Source organism: Strix aluco, chromosome W (assembly GCF_031877795.1).
Source record: "Strix aluco isolate bStrAlu1 chromosome W, bStrAlu1.hap1, whole genome shotgun sequence".
In the NCBI taxonomy this organism is placed as follows: Eukaryota; Metazoa; Chordata; class Aves; order Strigiformes; family Strigidae; genus Strix; species Strix aluco.
The window spans coordinates 17971186-17985483 of record NC_133970.1 but is presented as its reverse complement, the minus strand read 5'-3'; the positions used below and the strand labels follow the sequence as shown (position 1 = coordinate 17985483).

At 41.9% G+C, this 14298-nt stretch overlaps 1 protein-coding gene across 4 annotated transcripts in view; it reads right to left on the bottom strand.

Moving 5' to 3' along the window:
* The window catches only part of LOC141917860 (polycomb group RING finger protein 3-like), a 176572-nt gene that overhangs the window by 54217 nt on the left and 108057 nt on the right, over positions 1-14298 (bottom strand). For all 4 annotated transcript variants that reach the window (XM_074811472.1, XM_074811475.1, XM_074811474.1 and 1 more), the window contains 4 exons: positions 13514-13569; positions 11726-11836; positions 10860-10948; positions 8923-9060 (listed from right to left, as the gene is read on the bottom strand). In XM_074811472.1, coding sequence (XP_074667573.1) covers positions 8923-9060; positions 10860-10948; positions 11726-11836; positions 13514-13569 — 394 coding nt within the window. The remainder of the gene's footprint in view (positions 1-8922; positions 9061-10859; positions 10949-11725; positions 11837-13513; positions 13570-14298) is intronic.

The window sequence follows — 14298 nt, the reverse complement described above, 5'->3', positions numbered from 1 at the left end:
GCTTAACTGTAAGTAGTAATAAGTAAATGTACTATTCTGTATTTTTCTTACTGCTTATTTTCTATAGTACTTAGTTATATCCTTTGATTATTAACAGTAAAATCAGCCTCCTTTTTTCACTCTGGTGTCTGAGTTTAATTAGCATCCTCAATCAGCAGAACAACATCCTACACCATCCCCAGAAAACCCCCCCAATAACCATACCCACACTCAGAAAAATTGCAGTCATCATCATCACAACCCTAGGCATCATCCTAGCCCTAGAACTCTCAAACCTAACACCCAGCCTAACCCAACCAAAACAAAACACCTACTTAAACTTCTCCACTACACTAGGATACTTCAACCCTAGGATACTTCAACCCTCTAACAGACTGCCCTAGCTCCATAAAACTGCTAAATAGCAGACAAAAAAATCGCCTCACACCTAATTGACTTATCCTGGTGTAAAAAAATAGGCCCCTAAGGACTTGCCGACCTATAACTAATAGCAGCCAAAACCTCAACCACCCTCCACACTGGACTAATCTAAACCTACTTAGGATCCTTCGCCCTCTCCATCCTCATCATCATTCTATCAACATAGACCCAAGAATTAATGGCCCTCAACCTCCGAAAATCCCACCCCCTACTAAAAATAATCAACAACTCCTGTAGGAGTCTGAGCCACGCTGGGAGAAAGTTAGTGCAGGCAGAAGAATGCAAGGACGAAGACAAGGCCAGCAAAATAAGGCTGGCAAAAACACACAAGATAGCAGATAAGTGAGAAACACCTGTGGTCAGCAAAAGCACACAAGTCTGAGCAAAACAGGGTATGAGATAAGGGAGTTTTGGCAAGTTTTGGGCTTTACGTGCTAATTGCAATTAACCAATGCAAATGCTTGTAGAGGCGCGTGAACAGCGCGTGTAGATGACCTGTAGCGTATTAGAAGATAGATGAGTGCGTGTACGGAACTTAGTAGAGTATAAATGTAACCAGAAAAGGAATAGTATATATATAATAAAAAAGATGGACGACCTGATCATCACATTGGTGTTGCGTCGTTTCTGTTCCCGCACGGAGAAATAAGGACCCCGGCTAATGGTGACCCCGACAAATGGTGACCCCGACGTGCCAACGTGCCAAAGTGCTGATGTGCCGGCATGCCGATGTGACCTGCTATCAATGTGAGTGATTTACTATCGACGTGATTTACGACGTGATAGAATCGTCACTGATTCTGATAGAATCGCCTGAACAGAAGCCGGAGGAAGGCGGGGGCTGTCGGCCGGCGTTATCGGAGGTAAGCCGGGCTGCCCGAGAGAGGCAGGAGCGGATCCGCGCTAAGCCGGGAAAGTAGGGGCTTAGATACCGACAGCATGGGGCTCGCTGCATCAGCGACAGAAAAGGCTGCAGTTCGAACTTTGATGCAGCTCGCAGAGGAGACAGAGGTGGATCTCAAGGAAGGGGATTTAGCCACGCTGCTTCTCTGGTGTAGACGTAGGACATTAATCACTAATACTGATCAGTTGTATGATGAAGAAGTTTGGAAATCTATTGGGACTGATTTGTGGGAATCGATTCAAGCAGGGAAAAAGGAAGCGAGAAAATTAGCACCTACTTATCGAAGTGTGCGAGTGATATTGGAAGCAATGAAAGGTCGGGCTTGTGTTGCTGCTGCCGCTGCTCGCGCGATTGCTGCCGCTGAGTGGAAGGAGAGTGACAAGGAGGAGAAAGAGAAGGAGGAAAAGAACTTGTTATTTGATGGTGTGCCTGCGTCCTCTAAAGTTGTGTGTCCCGTGTCAGAAAGGGAATTTTGGGCAGGTCCTAGGATTGAGATCGAACCCTGGGTGCTGCCAACAATGCCCTCTGCCCCACCTTTGCCTGGTTCACCTCCTCCTGGTACTTTGTCAAATTCCATAGACCCAGTTAAAGTGCCGCTCCCTATGGATGTGGATGATGAGTCGTCTCGGGCAGTCTATCCTAAACCTCATTCTGAACAGCTTGCTAGTCTGTTAAAACAGCAAGAGAAAGCAATATCTGACCTTTTGGATGAAATGCAACGGCTAGATCGTGGGTCAGCCAAACAGGCTATTCGTGAGGCGTATAGAAAGGCTCATCAAGCCATAAGGGATGGTTGAAAGCGGTCGAAGAGAGCGTCTGTGCACCAGAAGCTAGGGGTGTGCCCGGTGGGCAAAATAATTCTGAGAGACCCTCACAAGAGACTCAGATTACTGAAGAGAAATTGAGAGAGAAGGAAAAAAGAGCCAGAGCTTGGGTAATGCAGCTGTTAGAGGACGGAGAGATGACTCCAGAAGAGGCGGATAGTTATCTGAGAGGTAAATTTGGAAATGGGCTTACATCAAAGGAACGGCAAGCATACGCAAAATATAAACAGGTAGAGAACGGAGAAGGGGAAGTTAGTTCAACGACTCCATTAAAACGGGTTGCTGGATGGCTGCAGGGCAAAGATGAAAGAAAAGGACCTGAAAACAATGCCGCTTCTTCGGCATCCGGTCCTTCCGCGCCTGATCCGCCCCCCCCCCAGGACCCTAATTATACTGTCGGGCAGAGATGGAGGGGGGTGATTGAACATGCAGTTATAGAAGGGCAGATGCTGCCACCTAGTGTCATGGCAATGCCAGTTGTCGTGCAAGGGAACCAGCGGGTGTGGCATCCATTTGACTGGAAGACTGTGACTCAGTTACAAAGAACAGTCATGGACTTTGGGTATGATAACAAACAAGTTATGACTGTGATACAATCCTTCTTTCGCAACCAAGATTTAGTGCCAACTGATATCAGAGCACTTTTGGAGATTATTCTTCCCCCTACTGCTTTTATGATGTTTAAAGAAAGATGGCATGAAAAATGTGAGATTTCAATGGTAAACAACCTCCATCAGTTGGATGGACATGATCCTTTAAGATTTGTTACACTTGATCAACTTATGGGGACAGGACAGTATTGTAATGGAGCAGCACAGGCAGCCTTGCACCCTCGTATAACACAACACTCTCATGCACTGGCCTTAGAGGCACTTCAAGAGCTGCCTCAAATTGGAAAACCGAGACTGCCTTATCATCAAGTGAAGCAAAAGCCAGATGAGCCATATATGCAATTTATTGATCGATTGAAAGAGGCACTGGATACTGCACCTAATCTTACACCTGATGCTAAAACAGCGGTGGGGAAAGATTTGGCATATCAAAATGCAAATCAAAGATGCCAACAAGTGATTGCCAGTCTCCCACGAGGTGCTAGCCTGACACAGATGGTTGAGGCATGTTCACGATTGCCACCATTAGTGGAGGAGCAAGAAAAGGCTACTATCCACGCAAGAGCCCTTGCTGCAGCTTTAAGACCTGTTACAAGTCAGGGAAAAGGAGATCCTAGACTTAAAAATGCTAGGAAAAAGGAAGGATGTTTTTTGTGTGGTAAACCTGATCATTTTAAGCGACAATGTCCTCAGGCAAAGAAAGCTACCATAACAGCGCCATGTGCCGGTACCTGTAACCGATGTGATAAATTTGGGCATAAGGCCAGCGAGTGTCGATCAAAATTCAAGAAAGACGGGAGCCCCTTGCCAGGAAACTCCTCGCAGAGCGCCTTTCCGGGGGGCGCCAAGACACTCAAATTCCCCCAAGTGGCGGCTGCCTTGACGAGCTTTCAGCAGCCACCTGAGGAAGTGCAGGCCTCGATCCGGCCGTGGGAGTCGACATCACAATAGTAGATGATTCAGTGCATGTAGTTCCTTCCGCAGTTACAGGACCGTTAGGACATGGACTTAGTGCATTATTGATAGGACGATCCTCGGCATCGAAGCAAGGAATTATGATTATTCCTGGATTAATTGATTCTGATTATACTGGACAAATTGGGATAATGGTGAGAATTCTAAACCCTCCAGCCACATTGCATAAAGGTGACCGTATCGCTCAATTAATTCCGTTTCGAGCACATGTTATTAAGAGTCAAGATCGCGAAAGAGGCGATCAAGGATTTGGGTCTACTGGACCAGTGACTGTTGCCTTTTCACAATTGATCACCAACAATAAGCCTATGAGAACAGTCACAATACTTGGGAATGATGGAGTTAAGATCCGCTCTGAACAAGTCATGCTTGACACTGGAGCTGATGTCACCATTATACCATATGCTGCATGGCCACCTTCTTGGCCTTTGATTATGGCATCCAACATGGTTGTAGGAATTGGAGGAGCATCCCCTACACAGCAAAGTGCACATTTTGTTACCATTATAGAGGACAAAGAAGGTCTCAGAGCACAAGTGAAACCATATGTACTGCATACGACACTCTGGTTATTAGGGCGAGATGTCTTGTCTCAGTGGGGATGTGTATTACAAACGCCTTTTTAGGGGCGGCCATTGTAGCGAGCGACCCCCGTCCTGTTTTAAAACTGAGCTGGTTAACTAATACTCCTGTATGGGTGGAGCAATGGCCGCTACCAACTGAGAAGCTCGCTCATTTAAGAGATCTCGTGCAAGAACAATTGAATGCTGGACACCTTGTCCCTTCTACCAGTCCGTGGAATACACCTGTGTTTACCATCAAAAAGAAGTCTGGAAAATGGAGACTGTTACAAGATCTGCGAGCAGTTAATGCAGTTCTGCAGGACATGGGAGCACTTCAGCCAGGATTACCCAATCCATCCATGCTCCCTCAGGGCTGGGACATTGTAGTTATTGATTTGAAAGATTGTTTTTTTACAATACCTTTGCATCCGGAGGATTATGAAAAATTTGCCTTCTCTGTCCCTTCTACAAATAGAGCAAAACCTTCTGAGAGATATCATTGGGTAGTGTTACCACAGGGTATGAAAAATTCTCCCACGATATGTCAATGGTATGTGGATTTAGCTCTACGACCCTTTCGAGAACATCATATCGACTGTATTTTGTATCACTATATGGATGATTTGTTGCTTTGCCAAAAAACACCCATTTCTGAAGAATTGATTCAAGAACTGATAGAAGCTCTAAATATAATGGGACTTGTTGTGGCCCCTGAAAAGGTACAACGGACTGAGCCATGGAAATACCTAGGGATGACTTTAACTGAATCTACTGTTAGGCCACAGAAGCTATCAATAACACAGAAAGTGGAAACATTAAATGATCTACAGAAATTGGTGGGAGACATTCAGTGGATCCGCAGTATTTGTGGCATTACTAACACAGATTTACAGCCTTTATTTAAGTTGTTGCAAGGAAATTGTAATCCTCAAGAACCTAGGTCTCTAACAGCGTCAGCTAAACACGCCCTGGATAATATTTCCCTGAAATTGAGTGTTAATTCTGCAGCTCGTATTGACCCTGTTCAAGCATTACAATTGTTTGTATATAATACAGAGTCAGAAGTATCAGCTTTTTTAGGACAATGGTGTGAACAACAGTCTAATCCCCTCAGAATTATTGAATGGTTATTTTTATCAGCCAGAGGACATAGAACAATAACATCACGTGTGGATGCGATAGCAAGTATTATCCGAAAAGGTGTTCAGAGAGCAATATCTATTGCTGGAAAGGAACCGGATCGAGTAGTTGTGCCGTATGCACTGGACCTAATTCAGGCTATGTGTGAATCATCTATGTCCTTCTCAGTGGCTGTGATGAACAAATCCTATCAAATTGACAACCATTATCCAAAGCATCCACTATTTAAAACTGCTTTAACAATGACTGCTGTTCCTGTCATTAGTCGACAACCTTTACAGGCTTTAACAGTATTTACAGATGCCAGCAGCAAGACCAAAATGGCAGGATTTGTTTGGAAGGAGAATGGAATATGGCAATCAGAACGCTTTGTTTGCGATACATCTGTACAGATTTTGGAGCTTAAAGCGGTGATTGCTGTGCTTAACCGCTGGAACATTCAAGATTTAAACATTGTGACTGATTCTTTATATGTGGCAGGTGTAGTACAACGAATCGAAAGGGCCTTGTTAGGACATGTAAACAATCCCACCCTTTTTCAGGCTTTTGTCGACTTACGAAATACTGTTAATCATCGCACGCATCGGGTTTTTATCATGCATATAAAGAGCCATACTAGGCTCCCTGGAGGTCTTGTAGAAGGCAACGCTCGAGCTGATCAGTTGGTTGCCGCTTTAGCAGACACGGATAACATTGTTCAAGAAACCTATAAATCTCATGCCTTTTTTCACCAGTCTGCAACTGCATTACGTAAGCAATTTAACATCCCTAAGACCCAAGCACGGGCGATAGTGGCTGCTTGCCCAGACTGTGCCACTCTCACACCGCTACAGGACGGTGGTGCGAATCCTCGTGGCTTACAGCCACGGGAAGTTTGGCAAACTGATATCACTGTATTTCCGCCTTTTGGGCGTCTTCGCTACTTACATGTGTCAGTGGATACCTGTTCCTCATTTATATGGGCCTCTGCTCATGCTTCTGCCTCGGCAGCAGCAGCTCGTCAACATTGGACTCAAGCAATTGCGGTTATGGGGTGTCCAAAGAAAATTAAAACTGATAATGGTCCCGCATATCGGGCAGCCTCCACCACTGCCTTTTTACAACATTGGGGAATTCAGCTTCTCCATGGAGTACCACACAACTCTACTGGGCAAGCAATCGTTGAGCGCGCCCATCGTATATTGAAACATCACCTTGTTATTTTGAAAAAACAGGGGGAGACAGGGGGTTCCCCTCATGAGATATTGGCAAAAACATTATTTGTTTTAAATTGGCTTAATATACGCGGAGGGCAAGATGAACCGCCTGCGCGAATACATATGCAAACAAACAAGCATGATTATTCTTTTCAAAAAATTCAAGTGCAATTGTATTCCCCTCAATCTGGGCAATGGGAGGGACCTATGCAGTTGCTAACTTGGGGAAGAGGTTATGCTTGTGATCCACCTAAATGGGTCCCCGCAAAGTGGGTGAAACCATGGATCGCAAAGAATGACGACGCCAACCCTGCGTCCCGAGGCACTCCAGAGACACCAACATCGATTGAACTTGGTCCTGACGCCGTTGTTAACGGCACTACATCCAGCGAACAGTGAAGTTCTGTGTCTTTTACCGAATCTGTAGTCATTTTATGCAGATATTCGAACACAGCCGCTCACCATAAAACAGCTTGAAGAACATGACACAGCTAGTACGGAACATGGTCTAAACTGTCGACCTTGGGTTTTTATACATTGTGCATGGTGTGACAGGGCAACTTGGAGAGTCACACGTGAGTATGATCGGGAAAGTGTGTATAAATGTCACTTGTGTGCTGACCGGATTATCTTTTACCGAAGCAGATTGGTTGTCTGATTTTATAGGTAGGTCAGTATATCAGTGATTAGCTGTTAGTACAGAAGGACAGATTAGAGTTTTAGAGAACAACAGCAGTTTTCTAGGGCTTTAAGCCTAATTGAAGATCTTGGGCAAAGAGTTTTAGCAGAAATTAGTTTTGAGTTTTGCAAACGCTTAGCTTTGCAATGTATTAGGCAAAATAATAAGGTAGTGGATAGGAGCTGTGGTGTTGGAATAAACGTTCCTCGAAGTTGGCAGGTGCACAAGGACAAGATCACGCGGATCTGTTCGAACCTTTGACGACACCTGCAACGACAAGGTGCGGCTACCTTCATTAGCCACTGTTATAGCTACTTCTTTCTTCTTTCCGCAAGGAATAGCTGCCATAAATGCAAAAATATATACGTAGATTAGCATGTTGGAGTGAAAAGCAATTTAATCTAACTTCGCAAATGCTGAGTGCGCTGCTTATTGATGTTGATAGTGTTAGGCATGCTGCTTTGCAAAATCACGCTGCTGTAGATTTTTATTATTGGCACATGGGCATAGATGTGAAGATTTTGAAGGAATGCGTTGCTTTAATTTGTCTGACCATTCACAGAGCATACACCAATGATTAGCGAAAATGCAACATAACAGGAAACATATTACAGAGGGACATGGCTCCTTTTCAGATTGGCTCATTGATCTCAGACTGAGAGGTTGGTTACAAACATTGGTCAAAGGAGCATTGATGGTACTGATGGTATTGCTGCTTTTGATGTTGATTCTTCCTTGCTTGTTCCAATGTTTGCAGAGGATGCTGCAAAGTTTGGTTGAGCAAATAAAATAAAAAAAAAAGGGGGAGATGTAGGAGTCTGGGCCACGCTGGAGAAAGTTAGTGCAGACAGAAGAATGCAAGGACGAAGACAAGGCCAGCAAAATAAGGCTGGCAAAAACACACAAGATAGCAGATAAGTGAGAAACACCTGTGGTCAGCAAAAGCACACAAGTCTGAGCAAAACAGGGTATGAGATAAGGGAGTTTTGGCAAGTTTTGGGCTTTACGTGCTAATTGCAATTAACCAATGCAAATGCTTGTAGAGGCGCGTGAACAGCGCGTGTAGATGACCTGTAGCCTATTAGAAGATAGATGAGTGCGTGTACGGAACTTAGTAGAGTATAAATGTAACCAGAAAAGGAATAGTATATATATAATAAAAAAGATGGACGACCTGATCATCACATTGGTGTTGCGTCGTTTCTGTTCCCGCACGGAGAAATAAGGACCCCGGCTAATGGTGACCCCAATAAACTCCCTAATTGACCTACCCACCCCTCCCAACATCTCCGCCTGATGAAACTTTGGATCCCTATTGGGCATCTGCCTAACAACTCAAATCCTCACTGGCTTACTATTAGCCATACACCACCGACACAACCCTAGCCTTTTCATCCATAGCCCACACATGCCAAAACCTACAATACGGCTGGCTAATCCGTAACCTACATGCAAATGGAACTTCATTGAGCGATTTTCTGTTCCTTTATATTAGGAAATAGTGTGTGCTTCAGTTTTTTCAAAAAGCTGGTTGGAAGGAAAGACACTGTTTTGAAAATAATCCATAAGACTTTCATTTGCAAAATAATTTTTAAACATTAAAATGTTACCTCATTAAAAGAAGAAAGGTTAAGTTTCTTAGCAATGAACTTCTTTAGATGCAAGACTGTTGCTTGTGCTGAGCAGCGGATCCATTTTCGTTTCAATCCACGTAACTTGCTGCTATTGCATTCTAAGCAGATGCTTACCTTCAGGAAAAAGCAAACAGAGACAGGGCTAGTTGAATTTTCTGCAGTCCCCATTATGCATTTCACATGCAGCATTTATTAGTCCAACAAAAAGGTAAAAATGTAGAATGTCAGTATTCATTAAAGCAAAATGCATGCAGTGTCATTAAAAAAAAAAAAGGTTGTCTAGTATTTTGTCAGCTTACTGTTAACACCATTCAACTCAAAAGTAATCTGGACAAAAGTTCAAGGCAGAACTTTAGGGCTGCCTTGTTCCAGAGCTTTATTCTAACTTCAGAAGTTACAACTAGTTCAGAAGAAGCCTAGGTCAAGGCCAAAGTGAGATATCTAATATGAAAACCTGCCAGGACCCTGAGAGCATTCCCTTCCCCCTGTGGTTTGGTTGCCTGAGCTCAGGGTCAATTTTGATAAGCAGCTGTATGACCATGAAACTGTTGTGAAGAAAGAGATGTTTGAGAAAAAGCTTGAAAAACTTTCAGTGTGAGCTCACTCTGCTCCACTTAGCAGCATCATTTAAGCTGAAGCTCCCTCCCTTGTTTGGTCCCCCTGCATGAACTACGTTGCAGCCATGTCCGTGCATGGCCTAGAGCCTGAGCCACAGATTAGACTTCCTGGCTTGACCTTGGACCTGTCTCATCACTATGGACTTGGCTTGGTGATCGCTGGACTGTGTATGACCTCGGTTACTGTCATCTCTGGACCTGACTTCAACTTGCCAATTTCTCTTTCTGGCTTAACCTTGGACCTGCCTCATCACTAAAGATTTACCTGGTGATCACTGGACTGTGGCTGAATCTGGTCACTGTCACCAGAGCTGCTATGCTCTCCTTATTCAGGTACTGTGGGACTGCACCCCTTGTTGGTGAGGTCAGTGCCCTGTCTGCCTTGCTGTCACTCTTGGCTTCTGGCTTGCCTGCCCCTATGGAGCAGCAGCCTGCCCTTGCTGCTCCCTGGAAAAACCATTATCACTTTTTAATGACTGTTTCTAATCTAACCTCTGAATCCAGTAACATAGTTTAATATTTAAGGCATGTTTTAAAATAATATTTTGAACTTTAAAATTTAATGATGCAGATGATGTAACAAATTTTTGAAGTTCAAAAGATTATATGGGGAAAAAATAGCCTTTTGATCTCTGTGCTTCAATTCCCCCTTCTTTTCTCAATCATCTATTTCCTTTATTTAGTCTAAGCTCTTTAGGATAAGCTTTATTCTGTGCACTTCAATGATCTGGTACAAAGCACAATCCATCTGAATATAACCATTGCACTATCATTATGTGGAAAATTAATCCAAATTTAATTTACTTTGGATACAGTTAGCAGGGAAACATGAAGGCAGTGACTTGTGTATTCCAATAGCAAGTTTCATACTCAAACAGGTTTTGTGTTTAAAACTTGACACTGAATACTAAGTAATAAAAGACTTTTCATTCTAATTATTGAAACATATTCAGTCCTGATGCACTGGAGTGGCACGGGAGTAGACTCTGAGATAAAGTGCCCAAATTATTTGAAATCTAGTTGAGATGAAAGCCAACACAGAGTTTAGCCAATATTCAGGAAACTCAGAAATAGTTATAACTATCAAACCTTAATGAAATTTTCAAAACCAAATTTCTCCACAGCTACCTAAATAAAAAAGATGAAGCTCAAGTTTATACAAAAGCATGGGAAAACACTGTATGTTGTTTCTGTCAGAGGGAAAAAAGTTTATCAAAGAAAAATAATAATTTAAAGATAAAGTGGAAATAATACAAAATAAAACTAAGAAATGCCCTATATCAGAAGTAAGCCCACCTGTTCATCACTTCGATGATAGTCATTACCTTCTTCTTGTTTTTCTTCAGAAGTTTCTTTGTTTGAATTGTCATCTGGTTTAGTTTCACCTTTCAGAAGAAAGCAGAGCATTACAATAATTAAATTAGACATATCAGATGACAGGTAATCCTGAAACAAAGTCAAGACTATAAGAGCAACTGTGGTTTTTTTTGTTTGGGTTTGGTTTTTTAAGTAATCAGGCTTATCAGAGAATGATCAGCTTCTCTTCCAACCAGGAAAAAAGTTGGAAAGCAGCTTTATTTGTGGTAGCAGAGATGTGGACACTAATCCAAAGCTTCCCAGAAAATCAGTTCAAGACACCTTGCTACAAATTTGTCAGGGCTCATTCACTATTCTGTAAAACTGACATGCTTTCCTGACAGTCACAGATTTGAGAATTCTTTTGCCCTTAGATAAATACACACACACGTACATTTTAAGTATAACCACCACAGCATTTCTATCAGAGAATTACACTTAACATCAGCAGTTTCTGGTTAATGCAATTCAGGACTGGGATAAAAAGTAACCTTTTCTTATCATAGAGTTCCCACATAGATACTACTGAAGATCTTCACCAGGAGCACATTACAGCCAGCTAAAAGAACACATTCTATAAACAAGTGTGATGCAAAACAATACTGTACTTAGATGGTGAGTTCAAAGTGGTGATTCTTGTATATAGTCCAATATATAATATCACAAGCAAGCCTTGTACAATATTATACAACAATTATGAGTGCTAATAAATATTAGCTAGACACCTACCTCTGACAGATCCTTTCATCAGCTTAATGGCAGTCTGTGCCCCCACCCCAAGACAGAACAAACATAGGACCATTTACCATTGCGATGTGAATCTAGATGTTGCTTTGCAGAGCATGTCTCCCCTTTGATGTCCCCTGGTACCTCCATACCCAGTTTGTGATAGAATTCCCTCTGCTTTTTCATTTCCGCTGTTTAAAATTGTAAATATTAGTTATGTAATAATGTTCTAGAACAATATTTATCAAGGTATTCCAAAACCCTCCTCTGTTCTGTAAAAGAAGCTTGTCAGGCAGGAATTGGTATAAGCAATTTTTGCTACTTCTCTACTCTTGCTGCCATAATCAAGTTACTCCAGATCTTATTCTCGAGAGGCAGAATACTACCAAGTCATTTGCAGAGCTATTATTACACCATTCTGTTATTACATATAAAATAAATTTAAATTCTATACCAGACTTTATGGTTTTCCCCCTTCAATATTTCTGTCAAAATATTGGTTTTGAAATTTCATATGTATTTCTGATTTTCAATATCCTTGAAACAATTTTAAAATAATCTTCTTTACCTAAACTTGCTTATAAATGTCCAATAATGTCCTCACTTGACAGCTTAATTGAATTGGAATCACAGAATCACAGAATCATCTTGGTTGGAAAAGACCTTGAAGATCATCCAGTCCAACCATTAACCCCACACTGACAGTTCCCAACTACACCATATCCCTCAGCGCTATGTCGACTCTACTCTTCAACCCCTCCAGGGATGGGGACTCCACCACCTCCCTGGACAGCCCATTCCAACACCCAACAACCCGTTCTGCAAAGAAATGCTTCCTAACATCTAGTCTAAACCTTCCCTGGTGCAGCTTGAGGCCATTCCCTCTTGTCCTATCTCTTATTACTTGGTTAAAGAGACTCATCCCCAGCTCTCTGCAACCTCCTTTCAGGGAGTTGTAGAGGGCGATGAGGTCTCCCCTCAGCCTCCTCTTCTCCAGACTAAACAACCCCAGTTCCCTCAGCCGCTCCTCGTACGACATGTGCTCCAGACCCTTCACCAGCTTCGTTGCCCTTCTCTGGACACGCTCGAGTAATTCAATGTCCTTTTTGTAGTGAGGGGTCCAAAACTGAACACAGTAATTGAGGTGCGGCCTCACCAGTGCTGAGTCCAGGGGTAAGATCACTTCCCTGTCCCTGCTGGCCACACTATTGCTGATACAAGCCAGGATACCATTGGCCTTCTTGGCCACCTGGGCACACTGCTGGCTCCTGTTCAGCCAACTATAAATATTCTACTTAAATAAAAGTAGCAACACACCACTGAAAAATAATACCGAACAATTACTATAAAGCATTCCTTTAGTTCAACAGATTCATTATTAAAGTAGATTATAAGAACACAAATGCAAAGGTACCTGCTAGCAAAGGATTTAAGTACATCTTATGAGAAGAAAAATTCACTGAAACTAAAAGTTATGCTACATTAGTATTCTACCTCTGAGAACTCTGCAAAGCTGTCAAAAAAGACATGAATATGTACACAGTTTATTAAAGAAGAATGTATGCAAATTATAAAATGTCAACATGAAAAAGTTGTAGTGCTATTTAGGTTTACATAATGTTACTTTTCCCTGAAATAACACCAGCATTTTAATTTCTGAAGTTTTTTCAGTAGCACTGCTAGTAAAAGTCTGAAATTAAAAAAAAGCACTGAAGTATAGAGGAAAAGTAGTGCTAGGACCAGAACAAGTAAAGATGGTATTTTTCATCTCCCCATGAACACTTTCCTCACTTCCTCCTTTCGTTAATGTAAAGGAAGTATGTGTAAATGTAACATTCAGTAAAAATAGGTCATACCAGAAAACTTACCTTCTTGGAGGCCTGGCACAAGTTTGTAAACAATATCTTGCATTGTTCTATCATGACTAGCAGGAAAAAAAAAGAAAAATTGAAGTTTTAAATTAGTCATCTTGATTCAAAATATTTTTCTTAAAGAGATTCAGTATTAAATCAACTCTACAAACCTCTAAAATCTTGTAAAAAATAAAAATATTTATCTTGGGTAACTGAAATATCAAACATGAGATAACAGTAATAAGAGAGGAATGTAGATAAGGTTCAGGCTAAGGCAAGAACTGACAAAAGTTAAACTGACAAAAGTTTAACAGAAATACTAGGAGGGTTGCTAGGAAGGATGGTCTTCATGATGCAAAAGATGGCATTCTGTGAGAGATGACATATACCTGCATGTATATCAGTAACATAATTCTCAAAATTCCTTGAGAATTTTGACAAAAGCATTTTTTTATTTCCTGTTTCTAAAACTAGACTGTTTCTTATCCCTTGTAATTAATCTCTCATGTTGCTAGGTTGTTTAGTTAACCATACTGGGCTTTTTAAAAAACATGAGGAAAAAAGCCTATAGGGGAAAAAAAGAAGAGAACAAAGGAAAGAAAATTTGTGTTTGCTCTTATAATCCAGCATTTTGCCCAAGAGCAACATCATGTAGCTCAGAATCCCATCTAGCTAAAAAGGGTGGAACAAAAAGACAGACTGATCCAGCACATAAGAAAGGAAATGGTGGGGAAGCAGAACTGGTTAAGATTCTAAACACTGATGTTTTCAACCAAAGTTTAACAACAGGCTGCCATTTC